Source organism: Megalops cyprinoides, chromosome 7 (assembly GCF_013368585.1).
Source record: "Megalops cyprinoides isolate fMegCyp1 chromosome 7, fMegCyp1.pri, whole genome shotgun sequence".
In the NCBI taxonomy this organism is placed as follows: Eukaryota; Metazoa; Chordata; class Actinopteri; order Elopiformes; family Megalopidae; genus Megalops; species Megalops cyprinoides.
The window spans coordinates 34,460,479-34,479,204 of record NC_050589.1 but is presented as its reverse complement, the minus strand read 5'-3'; the positions used below and the strand labels follow the sequence as shown (position 1 = coordinate 34,479,204).

General features: G+C 54.1%; 1 protein-coding gene across 1 annotated transcript in view; it reads right to left on the bottom strand.

The window, feature by feature from the left end:
- Positions 1–18,726, bottom strand: part of LOC118780137 (plexin-A1-like) — a 186,703-nt gene that overhangs the window by 144,489 nt on the left and 23,488 nt on the right. The window contains exons 2-3 of the mRNA XM_036532463.1: positions 17,037–18,440; positions 2,613–2,795 (exon numbers count right to left, since the gene is read on the bottom strand). Coding sequence (XP_036388356.1) covers positions 2,613–2,795; positions 17,037–18,212 — 1,359 coding nt within the window. The 5' untranslated portion in view covers positions 18,213–18,440. The remainder of the gene's footprint in view (positions 1–2,612; positions 2,796–17,036; positions 18,441–18,726) is intronic.

Here is an 18,726-nt window from a genome sequence, read left to right as displayed (position 1 = left end):
TGTTTCAGCTGATAGGGAGCCGTGTTTTTGCTGCTGCGGGGACAGACAGAGGCCTTGCACTCCCTCCCGCTCCCTGCAGGACTGTACGATTTCTGTCGTGAAAGGTGAACGTGAAAGGGAGGAAACGCAGGGGGAGGCAGAGACGTGGAATTATCCACCCCTGCGACAGCCGTCCTCCTGCCGTTAAACAGAATCCTACGCCCTCTCCAGCCTTCGCAGGGATGTCTGTGTCCTCACTCCGGTAGTGCAATTCCATTAAATCACAGGCAGTGACCTCATGCTCTCTACCCCCGGGGAGGTTTGCACATCAAAACATGTGCGCTTATTAAATCTCACAGACCTGCCCCCTCCATCACCCATGGCTCGGCTGAGGGAGGAAGGGGGGGGGGGTGGAGGTTGTAAAATCAACAAGATCCGCTACGCAGCGCAGAAACACGGGCTGTTTGACACGCGGGCCGCGTCTCCTCATGCCACGCTGTCCGGCCACGCAAGATTTACGCCGCCATTATATATTCATAAAGATGAATCGATATTAGTCAGCGCGCGCCAAACGAGCAGGATGGCAAGGAGCCACAGCTGGGCCTGAGAGCCTCACATCGGCAGCCTTCAGCAGCGCATTTCATTAGGACGCGGCTTGCAGCTCGCAGCTACACGCACGGCGATAAAAGCCGGGGCGGCGGTAAACGATCGGGACGCCCCGCAAATGTCAGCTTTCGGGCCCGTCGACACCTCCATCGCCGCCAGTGCCGGTGTACGCCAAAGCCCCATCTACGTTCAGAGAAACCCCAGAAATAAAGCATGTCCCCATTTTCCTAAAAACTGTGTCACAAAGCCATGTGTGTGCCCACAGTCCCAAGCTACATCTTATGGGGACATGACGAGAGTGACAGTTCCCCTGGTTACGTGGGCGCACGGCAGACTGCATCACCAAGAAGGGCCCCATACCTGTTAAGACAACCAACTTGCCCTTCGCCCCGGGCATCCTCCGGAAACCGAACGACACAGCGCCAAATTGAGGTGGAGGGGCAGACCAAGGGAAAACTTGATACCAATCACAGAGTATCGTTTCAGATCTGCTGCCACCTGACCCCCGTACCCAACCCCCCCGCCCCTTTCCTCCCCTCCCCTCCCCAGACCCCATCTCAGCCTGCAGCGTTTTCACAAAACTTGACACCCTTGCTAAAAAGGGTCTACAAAGGGGTCACAGCAAAAGGGTATGTGTACGTGTATGTCTGTCTTGAGTGTGACTGTGTGTGTGTTTGTGTGTGTGTGTGTGTGTGTGTGTGTGTGTGTGCATGCGTGTGGGGGGGCGGGTGCGTGTGTGCGTGTGTGCATGAGTGTGTGTGTGTATGTGTGCGTGCACCGCGTCATGCTCAGGTAAATGGCGAGCCTTCAGAGGCCATTCTGACACACAATTCCCATTTCCCTTACGCAGCATACAAGCGCAGGCCGGCACAGACAGCCCCGGCTAGCACGCGCCGCTGTCACATCCACGCTTCTCAGCGGAGAGCCATAAACCCAGATAATGACTCGGCCCTTATTTCTTCAGACAGTCTATTTTAAACCTCTCGCGGCGTTTAACAGACAGGGAGAGACCGAGAGCCGTTCTCGGAGCCCCCGCCGCTAACTGCACCGCGTCAGATGTACCAGGCACCTTTCTCAGTGACAAACACGGCAGCCAAACACGGGCACAGCAATTAGGCCTCATCTGTTTAATTGCCTAGGGGGTGGCGAGTAAACACACAGCAAGGCTGGCGAGATCTTCTCCTTTCCCAGAATCCCCGGCTCGCTCGCACACAGCAAAGATCAAGAGCCTGTTCTCCATTTGGCTGTATCTGTATCGACCGTTCATCGCACCTTGCACCCTCTCATAGCGCACCCTTTCCTCTCTGGCTCTGTCACTGTGACCACTCCTTTCTTGCTCGTCACATAGCCCCTCTAAACTCAACTCCTCCTCTATCCCAGGGGCAAAGGCCTGACTTCTTTACCCCGCTGCTTGGCAAGTACCTGACAGGCCAGTCCTTTGTTTAGTCAAATCATCTCCCCTCTGCCCACCAGGCTCCAGCCCTCTGGGAGGAGGAGAGGCAAACTGTGTTGCCTCAGCATGGTGGAGGGTATTTTGGGCAACGTCAACAGCCAGCATCCCATCTGTGTTTAACCGGCCTCCCAGCCCACATTACCCAGCGCAGATTCATGAAAACATGAAAAGACCTGGATGAGAAGAGGATCACTCAACCGACAATCATCGACGAAAAATATCCTCGTCTAAAGAGGCTTTCGCTTTCACTTTGAATGCGGGTTTCCTGTCTCTGAATACCCGCAGCACTTCAAACTGCCAGGACTGGCTGGCTGGCTGAAGAATGAGGATGAGCAATGAACAGCAGAATTTCAGCCACCACAGTTACATCTCCACGCACATAAGAAAGGCCATTCCGGGGCCCACTGCAGGGAGCATGCACAAGAAACCAGGAGAGGGGAAGCTAGGCTAGCTCAAAGGTATGGCGACCACACAGTCAACCCAAAACAAGGTCAGAACGAACTCCATGGTTCCTGCCCAGCAGCCGTTGGAACATTAGGATGACGGGACCGCGAAAAAAGATCCAGGGCCTTACCTTCTTGAGCCTCCCGCTGCGGGTCCCTGCAAAGGCCACCGTGTGGCCCCGGTAGTCGTAGGCAGCCACCGAGGTCATGCCGTCGTCCTTGTCCACGAAGAGTGGCGTCCCCTCGATGGTGCTGGTCCCGCCCAGCGGCTGGTTGAAGTCCTGCCCGCAGAAGTTGTCATCGATCTGCAGGGGCTGCGGGCGAGAGAGAGAGAGAGAGAGAAAGAGAGAGGGGTGAGGAGGTCGCCACGGGTACCACAGTCACCCCGCGCCCGTCAGCAAAACACCACCATCCGTGGGAAATAAAATGGCGGTAAATTTACACGCCGGGGATCAGGGTGGATGTAACGCACAGCAGACGCTACCCTTTGCGGCACACTGACATGTGTAACCAGCAGATAATCACTGCCACCTGGATTCCCCTCCACTTTCAGCCCGAATCTGAGACAACGCTAATTAATTACGAGCTCCATTCCGCTAATTCATAAGGATGAGGCGTATTGCCCCGGCATGAGCTAATCAATCATATGCATATGCACAGACCCAAGGGGGGGAGTGGAGTCTTCACAATTATCTGTGCCAGTGCGCGATGTGCAGTTTGGACGGGAGCGGAAACGCCGATGTGCGGTCTTGGGAAAACAGCGCTCCCGCTCGAGTCCCTCTCCCCCTCACTCCAGGCGAAAGCGAGAGCCGGATCATTTAGGGGCAGAGGTGAGCGGTGAGAGGTGACTGTAACACAACAGCTGAACAGTGCGACATGGAAAAGATGCTGTGTGACTACGCTGAGATCATCGATGCGAAGGCGTTCCGCCTGTATCAAAACCAGTGTGGGGGCAGGGGCACCGATGGGGAGCAGTGCTTAAGGCACAGGCCCCGCAATCAGAATGCTGCAGGTCCGAGTCAAGGAGAGGCATTCTGTTTTACCCACGAGCAAGACGCTTAAACCGAATGGTGTGAAATGTTTTACCTGTGAAAACTGATAATATGTAAAGCAAAATAAACCACACTGTATGAGGACATCAGCTAAGCATACAAATATTTCCTCGGTTTCGCGTCAGATAAAAAGCCGATAGGATTTACTGTATCTGAGAGCTCATTTTTAAAAAGGAGAACTGCAGTACTTCTCAGTGTTACTGAGAGCAGAAATGGGTCCCTCTCTTTACAAACATCAGTAGAGGCCCATAAACAGAGCTAATGAACTTGATGGTTTGTTAAAAATAAGAACACCTTCAACAATGGGGCAGGACATGACACCCGCGTGTGAAAATGGGGGCGGGGTGACATTCACCAGAGAGGCCCCGCGCTTCAGAGCACTCCCTCGTCCTTCCCCTCCGAAAGAGGTGACCGTGGTTGCCAGCGCCGTCCCCCCCGGGTCTCGTCCCCCCTCGCCGCCCGACAGACGGGCCTCATTAGCGGCGACAGGCCCGTCCGCCCGACCCCCGCCCCCGCCAGCTTTGCCCCATCCCGCTGCCTGCCGCTGCCCCTCATATTTCACCCAGTGAGGGGTCGGAGCGCGGGGCGGCCAGCTGGGAGGGGTCCAGGGGCGCTCCGAAAGAACAGCGCTCCACCGTCACCCGGCACGGGACCCCTTGTCCTTACTCCTCAACCTACCCCTGGCCCCTACCCCATTAACTATCATTAACTGCAGCAGGCAAGAGGCAGGGGAGGGGCACGTCCGGAAATAGAACAGGCGGCAGGCCGCGGGCGAGGTACTGTGAAGATCAGAGCAGGCGCGGGGAACGCACACTCTGCCGGCATTGGCTGCAGCTGTAGCCCGTTTCCGCCCGCGTGCTCCAAAACCCAGTGACAGTCTCTGCTTGACCACCCTGTGGCCCACAGCATCGCCCCTCTCCCCCGACCGAGGCCCAGACAGGTCCCCGGCCCCCGGCCCCCGGCCCCCGGCCCCCCCTCCCCCTCCCCCTCTCTCCCTGCAGCGGCACTGATAAAGCTGGAAATGGCCGGAAACGCCGCGGCAGCGACCCGGAGCGGGCGGGCGGTGGTGGTAATGAGCCGAGCGTATCAGTGCTTTCCCTCTTCCCTCCCTCCCCTGAATCCTCCCTTCCTTCCCTTTGTCCTCCCCTCCCAAAATTACAGCCCCCATTTCAGAAAGAGAAAGGGAGTCTCACGGGAGCCTCGCTGCGCTGGGAAACCCAGCATCCTGTAGTGCAGTGAGAAATGAGGCACCATGCAGGCCTTTTAACTGGACTGCGTGCTCCTGCAACCCCTGGGCAAGGTGCTTCAGCAGAACTGCTTCAGGACACATAACATACCTGTAATGCAATGCGACCTGCACGTGCTTCCTGCGGCATGCTCTCTGTGAATGACGGTGTTACACAGGGAGAACTGGATGCACCCATACGTGCTCTCACATTCATTCACATCAATGGATAATGGTGTATGTAAACATATGAACAATGCAAGTCACTCAGCACCGGGTGATTAATAAGCTAAGTGAATAAATCTGTTGTAATTAGTGTCACGTTACATATGTGAAGGATTGTGTGAGCAGCAGCCGGTATGGGGGGGTTCGAGGGGGTGATCCCCAACCCAAATGCCGCTGCAGTCCAGCCCAGCCCGCTGCAGAACCAGGTCAGGTGGAACCCAGGAAGGAGCTTGTTAACTGAGATCAGTCATTACAGGCTACAGTTACAGTGACACGCTTCAAACGCGGCACCCAGCCTTGGTTACAGTGGTGGGGGTAAAAGGGGCCTTTGCCTGAGACACGCTCATAAGCGGCGTGCGTGCGCGTGTGTGTGTGTGCGCAGCGGAGGCGGCTCGCGTGCGTACCGCTGCCTGTCGTGGTGTGAAATAACCGTGCCTGGGCGTGACGGCGCCAGAGCGGCCCGTTTATTGGGGGCTGTAAAGCGGAGCTGGTGACCGCGCGTCACCAGAAGAGCCGCTCAGCACCCTCTTTCCCCTCAAAGCAGCTGTAATCCACAGCCTTATCAGCTGACCCTCCCCTCCAAGGGATTCAATCTCTCTCTCCTCTCTACTTTTTCTTGCTCAGCACTGCAACATTTTCCTTTTCTCTTCCTCTTTTTCTCCCCTCTCCCTCCCACTTCCCCCTCCCTTTCTACCCCCCTTCTCTCTCCTGTTCTCTCTCCCCCTCTATCCCACTCTTCTCCCTCTCTCTTTTCTCAGTTGTTTGGTATTTATAGTATGGTATATGATATATGGTATATTTTATTTAAGTAACGGGAGATGTGAGCTTACAGGGATCCTTTTCCATTGTTAAATGAAGAAGACCTTAAAAGTCAAAGTCTCTCTCTCTCTCTCTCTCTCTCTCTCTCTCTCTCTCTCTCTCTCTCTCTCTCTCTCTCTCTCTCTCTCTCTCTCTCTCTCTCTCTCTCTCTCTCTCTCTCTCTCTCTCTCTCTCTCTCTCTCTCTCTCTCTCTCTCTCTCTCTCTCTCTCTCTCTCTCTACCCCACCCTCACGCTCCTATCCCCCTCCCTCCCTCTTTCTCTACCCTCTCCCTCACCCTTTCTCTCCCTCTCTCTCCTCTCCTTCTAGTCCATCTGCTGGGCCAATGCAATACACAGGCAGGGGAAAAGCCCGATGAGAAGGAGGGAAAGAAGGAGCAAAAGGAGAGAAAAGCAGCTGGGTATTCACTTCGCAAGCCCCCCAGTGGCAGAGTGTTCCAGACAGGCACGAGCACGGGACAGCCTTTGGTGGGGGGGGTGGGGGGGGCAGAGCCCATTCCAGGAAACAGCAGGGTGGGGTGGGGCCTCCACCATCAAAACTCAGAGCTCTCCGAGTCCAGCGCCAACAGTAATAATGTAATAATGACAGAGGGAACGATGACACATCTGTGTGGCACTACACACCTCCACCCCCAATACACACAAAATCTGGAGAGGCGGGGTTGAGGAGTGTTCATCAGGGAACAGGGTTCATCAGACATATATTAATATTCCTTAACGGCAAGGCAATATGGAGTGGCTTATTGGGAAAGGCCATTTCCCTCCAGTTAGCACTTGGGCCTTCCCCCGCAGCTCAAGTGACAAAAACGGAGCATGTCAGACAGGGGTTAATCGGCCTTTGGCACTGTTCAGGAGCGTCCAGCCTCCTTTGGATCGGGCCCGGGAGACGGGGTGCTTTCAGACGCCTCAGCAGAGAATGCACTCCCACCCTGCAGTTCCCGGAGGAAAACAACAGGGAGAGTGTCCTAAATCAGCGGGGGTGGGGAGGGAGAGGCGGGCCGGCAGGAGAGGCTGCCTTTGTAGGGGGTATAAATCATGTCTGCGGGTCGGAATGCGCAGGCACCGCAGCGAGCGCGTCTCTGGAGCCCGGCCAGACGGCAGCAGCGCAGCGGTGCCGGGAAGCAGGGCCGTCAGCGCGGCTTTACTCACATCCCGTCGGTCACCGGGCAGACACAGAGAGGATGAGAAGGACACCTGTTCCACGCCAGGGTCCTCCGCTGTGTGGCGGAGCAAGAGAGAGCGAGCTCCGGCAGCGAATGCAGAATCATGTGGATTTGTAGCACTCGGGGTTTCTGCACGGCTCCTGCACGGCTCCTTCACACGCGCGCACACACACGCGCACACACACGCGCACACACAAACGCGCACACATGCACGCACACGCAAACACACACACACACACACACGCACACACGCAAACACACACACACACATATGCACGCATGTGTGAGGCACCTAACTGCAGATTCCCATGCCGATGGGTTTGGAGTTTAAAATCTACGGCACTCTGTCAGAAAAGCAACCCATCACCTGTCCTCCCCTATGTGCGTGTGTGTGTGTGTGTGTGTGTGTGTGTGTGTGTGTGTGTGTGTGTGTGTACAAGTGCGCGTGTATGTGTACATGTCTGTAGTATGCATGCATGTCTGTGAGTGACAGAGAGTGTGCATGTGTGTGTATGTGCATAGGTATATGTGTGTGCATTACGCATACCGTACGTGTGCCTGTCTGTGTGTCTGCGTGTGTGCGCAGGCACAGGTATCGGTGTGTGTGCGTGCATGCGTGTGGCACGCGTGCGCTGTGTGTGGCCCCCGCAGCCCCCCCCCCCCCTCGCACCGACGGTGTGCTTTCGACAGGAGCCTCTGAGTCACCGCTGTTGCCCTGTGGCGCACCTGTCAGCCTGTCAGTTGATATATCAGTCTCTGGGCGCTCTCTTCATTACCTGCACCTCGTTAAGTCAATAGCCGCCCGTTTGGCTGACTCTCCCCTGGCCCAGCCTGCCGCGGCGTCTGACTGCTCCTTAAACTCTTTAATCTTTCCTTTTCATTTGGGGAAGGGGGGGGGGGGGCGTGTAGACCACCGCGAGACGACTGCGTGCCTGGGAGAAACGGGGGAACAGGTGTTTGAGACCGGAGTCAGACAGCGCCCCCCCCCCCCCCCCCCCGCACAGCCCCGAGTTGAAATGCGCAGCTAGGAAGTGAGATCAGTGGGACCGAACCCGCCGCGCGGAACCACAGAGAATATTAATGAGCCCTACATCAGAGAGAGGACCTACATACCCCACTCCCCGCTGCACTGCCCTGCTCACACTGAATACAAACACACACACACACAGTCAGGAATACAAAAACACACACATACATGCACCCACATATACTGACAGAAATACAGAAACACACATGCACTCATACACACATACACGCACATGCACTCAAACGCACACACACACACACACACACGAACACACGTCGACATATGAACAGATGCACCGAAACAAACACAGAAATACAAACACACACACTGAGAGGAATGAAAACACACACACAAAACACACACACACACACACACACACACACACACATATGCACACACATAGAGGCACACTCACAGGAATACAAACTCACACACTTACACACGCACACAGATAAACACTCTCAGAGACACATGCACGCGCACACGTGCGCATGCACGCACATAAACACATACACACACATACACACACATACACACACAGTCCCTCTATTCAGAGACATTAGAAGGGATCAAGTTGGGGAAGCAGTGTGGCATACTGGTTAAGGAGCGGGGCTCATAATGCAAATGGTTGCCAATTCAATTCCCTAGCGGGGAATGTGCTGTTGTCCCCTTAGGAAAGGTTCTTAACCCACATTGCCTCTGTAAATATCCAGCTGTATAAATGGATAACAGGTTAAAACTGTAAGCTATGCAAGTCACTGTGGATAAGAGCCTCAGCTATGCTAACTGTAATGTGATGTGACCTGCGTGTCCTTCCTGCGGCATGCTCTCTGAAGCCTGGTGTCACGTAGGGAGAGCTGGATGGAAAGGCATCCATAGGCGCCCTCACATCCGCTCACTTGGAACGGCTGAGCTCTTTCGCATGCCAAGCTAGCGCCCGGCGCCGCTGAGCCAAAGCTCACTCCTCTCCCACGTTCTGAGTGCAAAGCAGAGGCACCCACTGACCGTCGTCACGCGTTGGGTAGGAAGGCCCACGGAGGCTGGTCCCAAATGCTGCCGACCTAGTTCTTGGCCGAAGTTCTCCCCGGGGTCAGGGGGGTTAGAAGGGGCAGTGGCGTGCTCTCCGCTGGGGCGGGGGAGTGCCAACAGCGTGCAGGCCTCTGGGTGCACTGTTTCCGGGGGAGCCGGCGCCCAGAAAGGTCGCGACCCTTCCCACAGTCGCCCTCGTTTCCTTCGCTGGGACCGGGAGCTTCCTGTGGGGACCAGGACTGAACCTCACAACCACACTGGAGAGGCCAGGGGGCAGAGTGCTCCCATAAAGCCCTACTGGCCCTGAACTGGCAGTTAGTGAAGGTGGCTGTAACCAGGAGGCTGCCGGTTCAAATCCTAAACAGGAAAAACCTGAACTCGAGCCTGAAGTGGTGCTTAACATACATGGCTATCCAGCTGCCTGAAATATCCAGCCATGCAAATGGATACTGCGTTAAATATCCATCCGTATAAAGGGATAATGTGCTGAATATCTAGCAGTATAAATGGATAACACACTATGTCAGGCGTAAGCCATGCAAGCCACCCTAGATAAGGACATCTGCCGTGCGAATAACAGGCAAAAGATGATTTGCTGTCAACGTTACAAAAAAGTGACAACAGCAGCCGTCTGCAAAGGGCGCACAGATGCATGAGCCGGCCTGCTGAGGAGCGGTGCATGATGGGTAGTAAGAAGCGGGACGGCTTCTGACGAAACCGAGGCGTGATTGGATCCTGTTATCAGCGAGAGTTCAGGCCTGCCCCGAGGCGGGAAAAGGGCGAACAGGCCGTTCATTAGATCCTCCAGCGGAGCATCTGCATTCCAAACCACACAGCGCTGTCTGCTCCCTGAGTGCCTCTCAAACAGATATTTATGCCCACGCTGGCCCTGCATCATTTTTCTCCATGCAGGTCACACCAAGGCAGCCACGGCAAAAAGCAGAATGTGTTAACTGAATATTATACACCTTAATGCTATGCTTACACAATTTCAGCTAGTCTACACTAGTGTGGAGCGCTATGACAGACAAATATGGATGCAGTATGGAAAAAGTTTAGGGTGAGATTCAGACAAGATGGGTCAAATCTGACAGAGCCACACCTTAGACATGCATCAGCCAATCAGACGCAGGTTAGGGAGGGGGAACCGCCCTCTCTCTGCCCCCTTCTCCGAATCTGGGTGGCAACAGAGAAGCTCCTTTCGTGACAACTGTAATCTGGCCTCACGTGCCTTCCAGAGAATGATCGCTCAAAATCCAAATGCTGCCCTGGCACTTTTTAACACTGCTGGCCCAGCGACAAGCACAGATTTTAATCTGCATAATCTCAAATTAACAGCGCAGTTGACACTAATCCAATTATAAGAGGGTTGTTTTTTTTGCGTTTCCCAAAAACAGGCTGGACAATCAGGGCTCTTACGCGTTCCCGGGTGGCAAAACAACAGAAGCACTCCAGCGTGCGTTTAATAAGCCACCTCACTGGAGGAGTTAGGAAATGTGACCCCTCGCAAGGAGATGCGGCTTCATTATTTCTCATTTATCATTATGCGGAAAGCCCTTCCATCCCCATGGTGACACTTTCCCCGTGATGCCGCCGCCATGGCAACGGGGCAATGCCGAGTGGAAAGCGTCCTCTCCGAGCCCTGCGGGAGTGGCCCTTGAGACTCAGCCGAGGACCGGACTTGACCGCAGCCCACGGGCGCTCCACTGTAGTTCACGTAACGGTCAGACCGCAATACAACCGCCTCCTCCCCCCTCTCAAGCAGTCCGACAGCCACTGCCATGCCCAGCCGAGCGCCAGCAAGGCCTCCGCACAACCACGCCGGACGTGTTCACGTTCTGTTTATCTGGCTGGTCTTTGACTCCTTTTGGGACCCACAAATCAAAGCAGCTCTACAGGAAAATGTATTTGCCGAGCAAAGTCGCAGTCGATGGGGTAAAGATTAGTCACGCTGCGATGGTTTTCCATCAGAGAGTGTTGCTTTCTTCCCCTCTCTTTTCCATCCTGTAATGTTGGAAACACGTTCCTTCCCCGGCACAGAGAGGCGTTTGTGAGGGACGCCAAGAAGGAAGTCCAACTGCAGCGCGAGTCCAGGAAGTGGGGCAGTCCATAGGAAACCTCTGGTCTCCACACGGTTGGTGAAAGCTCTTTAAAACTGCTCAACAATACAAGATGGATGAGAAAAGTGCCAATGTCAATACTCCCAAAGTTCATGTTATTCTGCACAACCAAATCAATGGCATTATTGAAAAACATGACTGCAATATATATGGCTTTCCTTTAATCAAACCTTTACCACCTGATGGGTTTATGATGATCCAGGGTTGATGCATACAGTGCAGTACTCAGTGGACAGGGGGCGCTGTTCGAGGTGGCCACATTCTGCTCTCACACTGGCCAGATGGCACTGTCCTGTCCTTTCAGGTGTTAACAACTGTACAGAATGCTTCTGCCTCCCTATCAAACACTAGCTAAGTGTTCAGAGCAGCTCGAAGTGCTACCTTCCTGCTAAAGTCATTACATACGTACAGACACAGCACACACACTGCACTCCCACAGCCAACGCTAACGCAAACACACACAGCTCCGTGGCAACCACTGGTGCCCGCCCCTCCACGTCCGGACTCGGCGGCACCCCGCTTGGTTGAATATGAGATAGATTAATACTGCCTGGATCCATTTCACTGCACTCTATGGGAAACAGCAAATCCAGCTGGTAAATAACTACAGAACACAGTGTGAGCACCCCCCCCCCCCACCCTCTCCAGGCATCAATAAACAATTACACTGACAATTAGTTTGTTAGCGTCAAACCTGCCTCGTTAGGGATTGGCGGGAACCCGCGCTCCGTCGGTGAAAGGTCAGGGGAGGTGTCCTCGCCTCTGCCCCACAGCCAGAGTGCCGTTATTGATCCGAAATCTCATTCCGCGGGTAAACAGATTACACGCGGTTTCATTTCCACTCAAACGAGCCGTCGCCAGCGCTCATTTGAATAACACTGCTCGCGATAATGGGATAAAGACTCCTTCACAAGGAAGAGCGATCTCGCGCCCCGCACGCAGTGCACACGGCCCGCCAGCGGAGGCGCTCTGCTCCTCAGAGATCAGACTGATCGATCGTCTTAATACCCAGCCGTCATCGATCAATCATTAGTCAATTATTTAGATCGGAATTCAAACGCGTGTTAATGAACAAAAAAAGAAAGAAATTCCAGAACTGTATTCTCGCCCATCAATATTCAGGAAGGAACGATCGATTATGTTGAACCCAGCATACAATAATGGATAGCTGATTGATCATTAGTCTTAATACTTGAAAGGGTGATTGACCGAAGAGCTCTTTGCAGCGAGTCATTATTTACAGAGGGAGAATTTTATGTGTAGTGTAGTGCAATACATTGCTCAGGGAGGAAAAGTATGGCTTGGTTACTTGAATATCCAACCTGGAGAGTTGCAGAATAATGGCAATACTTATGATGAGTGTGTTGTTTTTTTATGAGTGTCATTGAAATAATTCAGAAATGGCAGAATAAACAGAAGAAGACTTTCCTACTCCGGAAACAGCAAAAACGTGGACCTGACAGTAGTCAGAACTGTAAGGTAAGGGATTCTCAAAGCAGCCCGCTACAATTATGTTCTCACGCGTGATGGCACAATCGTTGAGTTATGCAGGTACACACCAGCTGTGGCAAGGCCAATAATCTTCAATGCTGTGTGGGAAACCCTTGCTGATCAGTGACAATCACAGTAATCACAGCTAAATCACACTCGCATCAGGAACTGCCACAAAGCAAGAATGCTGTCAGAGAGCTTTAAATGGGTTTGTGGACATACTGAAAGCCCACACAGCTGAAACAAGTGCTTCAGATATGTTAACAGGTAAATAAATTTCACACACGTGGGCATCGTACGAACAGAGCTAATAGCATTTTAATAATTGAAATCTGTAATATTAATACCGGTTAAGAACTGGGAAGGGTTGCTCATCGCCCAAGACCCCCCAGTGCACATGGTTGTGGGATCCAAGCCCACACAAAGGACAACCGCGGAGCGTGACGGAAGCAGTCTGTGACGAGGTGGATAAAACGGAATTACAAAAGCCGAGAATTACGCACGAATCGTAATTCAATCAGAGCAGTTTAATCTGCCAGCCTTTTGTGCCGGGTCTCAGGAGCCGAGAGAATGCAGCTCCTTATGAGATTAAAACCAAATCTTCAAACTATCGGTGTGAAGAGCCTCGGCAAAACAGGAGATAACCACGCGCCTCCACTCCTGAAGTGATCAGCCCTGATAAATATTAATAAACACGCGGCGCGAGATTAAATGCAAAGCTGCGACAACAGTGAGCTGCCGTTTTTTTCTTCCGTATTCTTCTCTTCTTTCCTTTTCTTTTCTCTGTTTGTTTTTAAATTAAAAGTGTCTCTCGTGTGCTGATCGAGCTGGATGACAAACAACAGTGCTCTCTGAAACGGAGAGACAGCTCCAGGGGTGGCTAAATTAGCTCGGGGGGTTCAGCTCTGAGGGTGGCTAAATTAACACCCCCCACCCCCCCCCCAGCAATCACTGAATTGAGCCCAGTCTTAAGTTATGAAAGGCTCGCTGCTCCCCGGCCCCTCCCACCACAGACACCCCTCAAGCCAAATCCTTCCACTTCACACTCAATGTGTCTGTGAGAAAGAGGCAGCCAGCAATATGCTGCCCCACTGGCCCGTGTGCAACGCAGGCAAACAGAGTTAAAAATAGGAGTAACGGTGGCAATTTTGTCGTTTTGTTTTTTTTCCCAGTTTTATGCCTCCTGAGGACATCTTGAAAGGCTCATTAGCAATGCAAATATAGGATTTGCAGGCAGAGTACACAGATTTACTCAACGGGAGCACAGCTGGCGAGGAAGGTGACCCGCAACTTTTTAAAACCTGCGCCCTCAAGCCCGGGACGACCGGGTGAGAGGGGGGGCGAGCGGAGTGACAGGCATCAGGGCGGAGCGGCGCTTCAGAAGGGACTGCAAACCGGAGGGTTGCCGGTTCAAATCAGGTGCACAATGGCAGCAGGCACTACAGTGGTGTGGTGGTTGGGGAAACGGATTTGCAGCTGGGGGGTTGCGGGTTCAACTCCACCTAAAAATACTTTAGTAAATATTCAGCTGTCCCAGCTGATACACAATGGAAGCTGTGCATGTTGCCCGGATAATATGCACCATCATCATCCTAGACACTGGACATGCAATAATAACAGTACTCTCAGTCTATGCAGTTCAAGTCTTGCGCTTACAGGGAGGGAGAGGCTGTACTGGGATCAGTGCTGCCGCGGCCTCCTCCACACAGTCCATTAGCAAGAGCAATGAGGGGACTGACAGCTGAGTGGGAGATTAATAACTCCGGGTTTTACTAACCAGACCGTTCCTCACCACCTCCCAAAAAACGCTGGGATTTTTCTGCGCCCTGCCCTCCACTACGGTGTACACCAGACCATGCCCACCTGAGGACCCATCCGCCCCTCCTGGTAGGGGCGTGTGTCCTCTCCAAGGGGCCGGCAAAAACACCATACGCTTCTTTCAATCCATTCAAAAGCACTTCAGGGCCTTCAAAACACCTGGGGTGGTTCTGAGAGACAATAAAACCCATGGAAAGTGTTCAGGCGGGCCAGCTGTTTATAAATCAGACTAAATATCACTGCGCTGGTCTGTGCTCAGTATACCCAGCTAAGCACTTTAACTCGGTTTCATGCGGTTTGACTCTCCCATGAAAACTTCACAATTCATTCCACATGCTAATTGCACACAGCAATACCTTTAACGATGATTGATGATTTTCTAATCAGAGACCAGCCCTGCGGTGCCCTTTCAATTAGAACGCTCATGTGACGCTCAAACCCGCTGATGGTAATGCTTCTCAGCAAAACCTTGAGGTTTAACTGGAAACTCTTTGCTGACCACAAATATGTCGTTCTCTGACCACAGAATGCCAAGTCATGAGGTCTGGTTTCGATAGCGAAGCGTTTGCCCTGCCACAAAGTGCTCCTGGAACTGCCATGTTCCCCTGTTAGTTCTGTTTCACTCCTCTGTTTTACCTTAGACAGAGCAGGTTATTATGGCCTACTGTTCAACCGAGACCCTCAGATGTTCCCAGAATTCTGACCGTCTTTGGGAGGTCTGTGGTACTGAGAGCTGTTCTTTCCTAGAGATGGAAATCAAGTGGAAGTCAACAATTCATGACCCCCAAACTGGGGTAGAGCTATCACGTACCAACAACGAGCGACTGGCATGAAAGTAAGTAAGTAACTGTTAATGTGAATTATTACGTTACAGTAACCATTTGCTTAGCTAATAGCTAAGCACATTATACATAATCAATTTTTATGAGCGTATAGCTGACTGAGGCCATTTAGATTAAGCGTCTTAAGTCAAGGGTACAGCGACAGCAGCCCAACCGGGAACTGAACCTGCAGCTTTAGAGTTCTAAACGCATCTCCTCAACCTAGCGCACCCCACTGCTGCCCCAACTGTTCCCAAGCACAACATCCACACAGAATCCAGTGGCAGTTATGACCACAGCAGGCTTCTGTGACTGCAGGTAGAGATTTGCACACAACACTGCTCCCCCATGTCTGTTATTATTAACACAATCTTTCTGCTTTCATCAATACCGGTCTTGCTGTTAGCCAGATATTTACAGAAGATTTTATTAAAGTATCACACGTGTTGATCTGCCTTAGGCATGGGAAAAAACGTAAAGGAAAAAGGATAATATGGCCAATGGCGCGTATTTTCCAGTGAGGAGCTAAGCCTCCCGTTTCCATGACTGTGAATGAAGTGAACCGGTACCCGTCATGTGTAATTACCCATAATTCTTATCCGGGGTTAAGTGGCCACGGCGTCTGAAGTGGGGAGGTGAGATCATCAGCGCGGCGTAGGTCCGAGGCCCGGCTTAGCCAGATGATTCCGATTCGCCGGGGGATTTGCAGCGAGTGCGGTTCATTAACGAGAAAAGGCGAATCCGGGTCTGCCTCCTTGATTACGGCACGAGGATGAGCACCGAAAAATCGGAGGAACGGAGAGAGGAGAGAGGGGGTAACACGGGCCGATTACTGTGCGATTTAGTGGAGGGCATCTGGCAGATCCTGCTTCAAGATCGCTCAAAAGCACCCTCCCTCCTCAAGCATTCCTGACACTTCACAGACACTGCTTGCCTCCACCCTGCACAGAAATTACACTGAACCCCGGCCCCAAGGCAGAGGACGAAAACGCAAAATGATACAACTGTCATTATAATTGTTGGTCTGACCCGCAAATGAGTACCCTACAGCAGGAGACAATATGCTGCGCTGCACCGCAGGGGTTTTCAGCAACGGAAAGGCTGCCGCAGATCAGACACAGCGCACTGGTGCCGCTGAGCAAAGCATTCTGGGATAGCTGTCCGTGGGACGTCTACCCTGCAGTGGAGACTAGGCGCCCGGCCCAGCGAGAGGAGCCGTGCGGAGGAGTCGGAAGACCTGAGCAGAGTGTTAATAATCACTGCCATCAGGCATGCACACCCCCCCACGTCACGCCAACCCACTCCGACAGCTGACCGCCCCCCCCCCCCCCTTTCCCGCCCCGCCTGGCCGCGATCCCCGGGGACCCCGACAGAGCCGGGATGACAGCGTCAAGAAAGTACGAGTCAATTAGCCTGGAGACAAGGGGAGAGGGGGGCGGGGGCACACAGAGTAAATGCAGTGACAGTCGCCAAATCCCGAGGACTCGGCTAATGATGTGCCAGTCTGAGACGGCACACACGCAGGAGAGAGAGAGAGAGAGAGCGGGGGTTCCGGGAGGCTGGGTGTCTCCGCCCTCTGCACTCCACCCTTTCAACCCCCTCTTCCAAAGCTTGAAGCTCCACAGGTCTCTCTACGAAACTAAGAGGACCCCGGACCAACGGCATCCTCCGCGGTTGGGCTTTGCGAGGGAGGCAGCGCCCTTAAAAGGGGAGTCCCGGTGCACCAGAGGACTCATTTGACTGCACGTCGGGGGGGCGGGCACTCACCGAGTTGATGCAGGCCAGTTCCTTATTGAGCAGCCAGGGCAGCGACAGCTTGCCCTCGCCCTTGTAGCAGGACTGGATGCGCTCCTTGATCTTCTCCTTGATGCGTCGGAGGGTGAAGAGGCACAGGGCCGACTCCTTGGGCGGCTTGGCCCGGTTCTTCTGGCCCTGCGCAAAGACCGTGAAGAGGATGTCCTCCTTTTCCGAGATGCCCAGGGACCGGGCCAGCTGCCGGCCGGGCCGGCTCAGGTAGGCGTCCTGGACCAGCCGGTACTCCACACCGTCCTTGGTGCAGCCGATGGGGAACTCCACGTAGGAGTAGAACTTGGGGTCGTCCACACACAGGCGCACGATCTTGGAGGTGAAGAACTGCTCACCGCTGGCGTCAGGCGAGGTCAGCTGGGTGTCCAGCTGCAGGGTCAGGTAGTAGACGAACTGCTCACTGCTGAAGCTGTAGATGTAGTAGATGTCGAAGGCCGGGAACTTGGAGAGCGTGTCCGAGGGGATCTTGAGCTGCGAGGAGACGAACTCGTCCTGGTAGACGAAGCTGAACATGTCGGCGTTCTCCTCGTTGGCCATCAGCTTGCGGCTGGAGAGCGTGGGGAAGTACTCGGACTTGCCGTCGATGGGCGTGCCGATGAAGAGCTTGCTGTTGAGGCCGTCGGCGTCCTCGATCAGCACGCCCGACATGGTGCCCGACTCGCTGACGCTAGACAGGTAGTGCTCCTTGCGGTGGTGCGGCTCGCCCAGCTTGAAGAGGTCGTCGAGGCGCAGAAACTGGCAGATGCCCTGCGAGGTGCTGCCGCAGGCCAGCAGCCGGTTCTGCGCGTAGTCCACCAGCAGCAGCTTGTTGACGTTGTTAGTCTGCGCCAGCTCGTGGGGGCAGGACTGCACCCCGGGGGGCGGGTAGCACTTCTCGTTGTCCTGCACGGGGCCCGTCATGTGGGCCCGCAGCTTGGTCAGATTCCTGGAGAGCTTGAAGATCCAGTTGACTGCGCCCACGTAGACGTCGCCCGTCTTATCGTGAATGACCAGGTGTGTCAGGCCGCCCTCGGGCGGGGCGAAGGTCCTGAAGGGGGCAGGTGCGCCGCGGGACAGCGCCAGGGCGGCCAGCGCCACCAGGAGCAGCAGGCAACCCGGCGGCGGGACGGGGCGGGGCAGCCGCCGGCATGGTGGCATGGCTGCGCTGCTCCCCGCGGGCGGGACGGGACGGTGTGGCGGACGGGAGGCGGGCAGGGCGGGCAGGCGGGCGGGTGGGGCGCGCTCTCGCTCCCAGCGGCTCCTCCGGGTTTGCTGTCTGTCACGCGGGCGGGGGGGAAGAATGGAGCTCTTATTGACCCGGCGTCCTTCGCTCTGTGGGCGGGGCTGGCATCTACAGCATCATCCACGGAGAGGGGGCTGAGAACCCTGTGGGAGAACAAACACATTATCAGCCCAGATGCAACATTTCCTATTGATTACGCATTGCCAGGGTTTAAAAGCCTGGGATGCACTGCCAAATATGACTAGCCGGGACAAATAGACATAATACATAAATAATAACAAATTACAACAAGGCCTAGGGGGGAATCCTGCATAACATTTAACGATCAGAAAACACATCAAGACGGGCTGGCGGGCAACACTTATGCTCATAACAGACCATTATGCAGACAGACCAGAGAGGGACGAGAAAGATTCCAGCCTCCTCCAG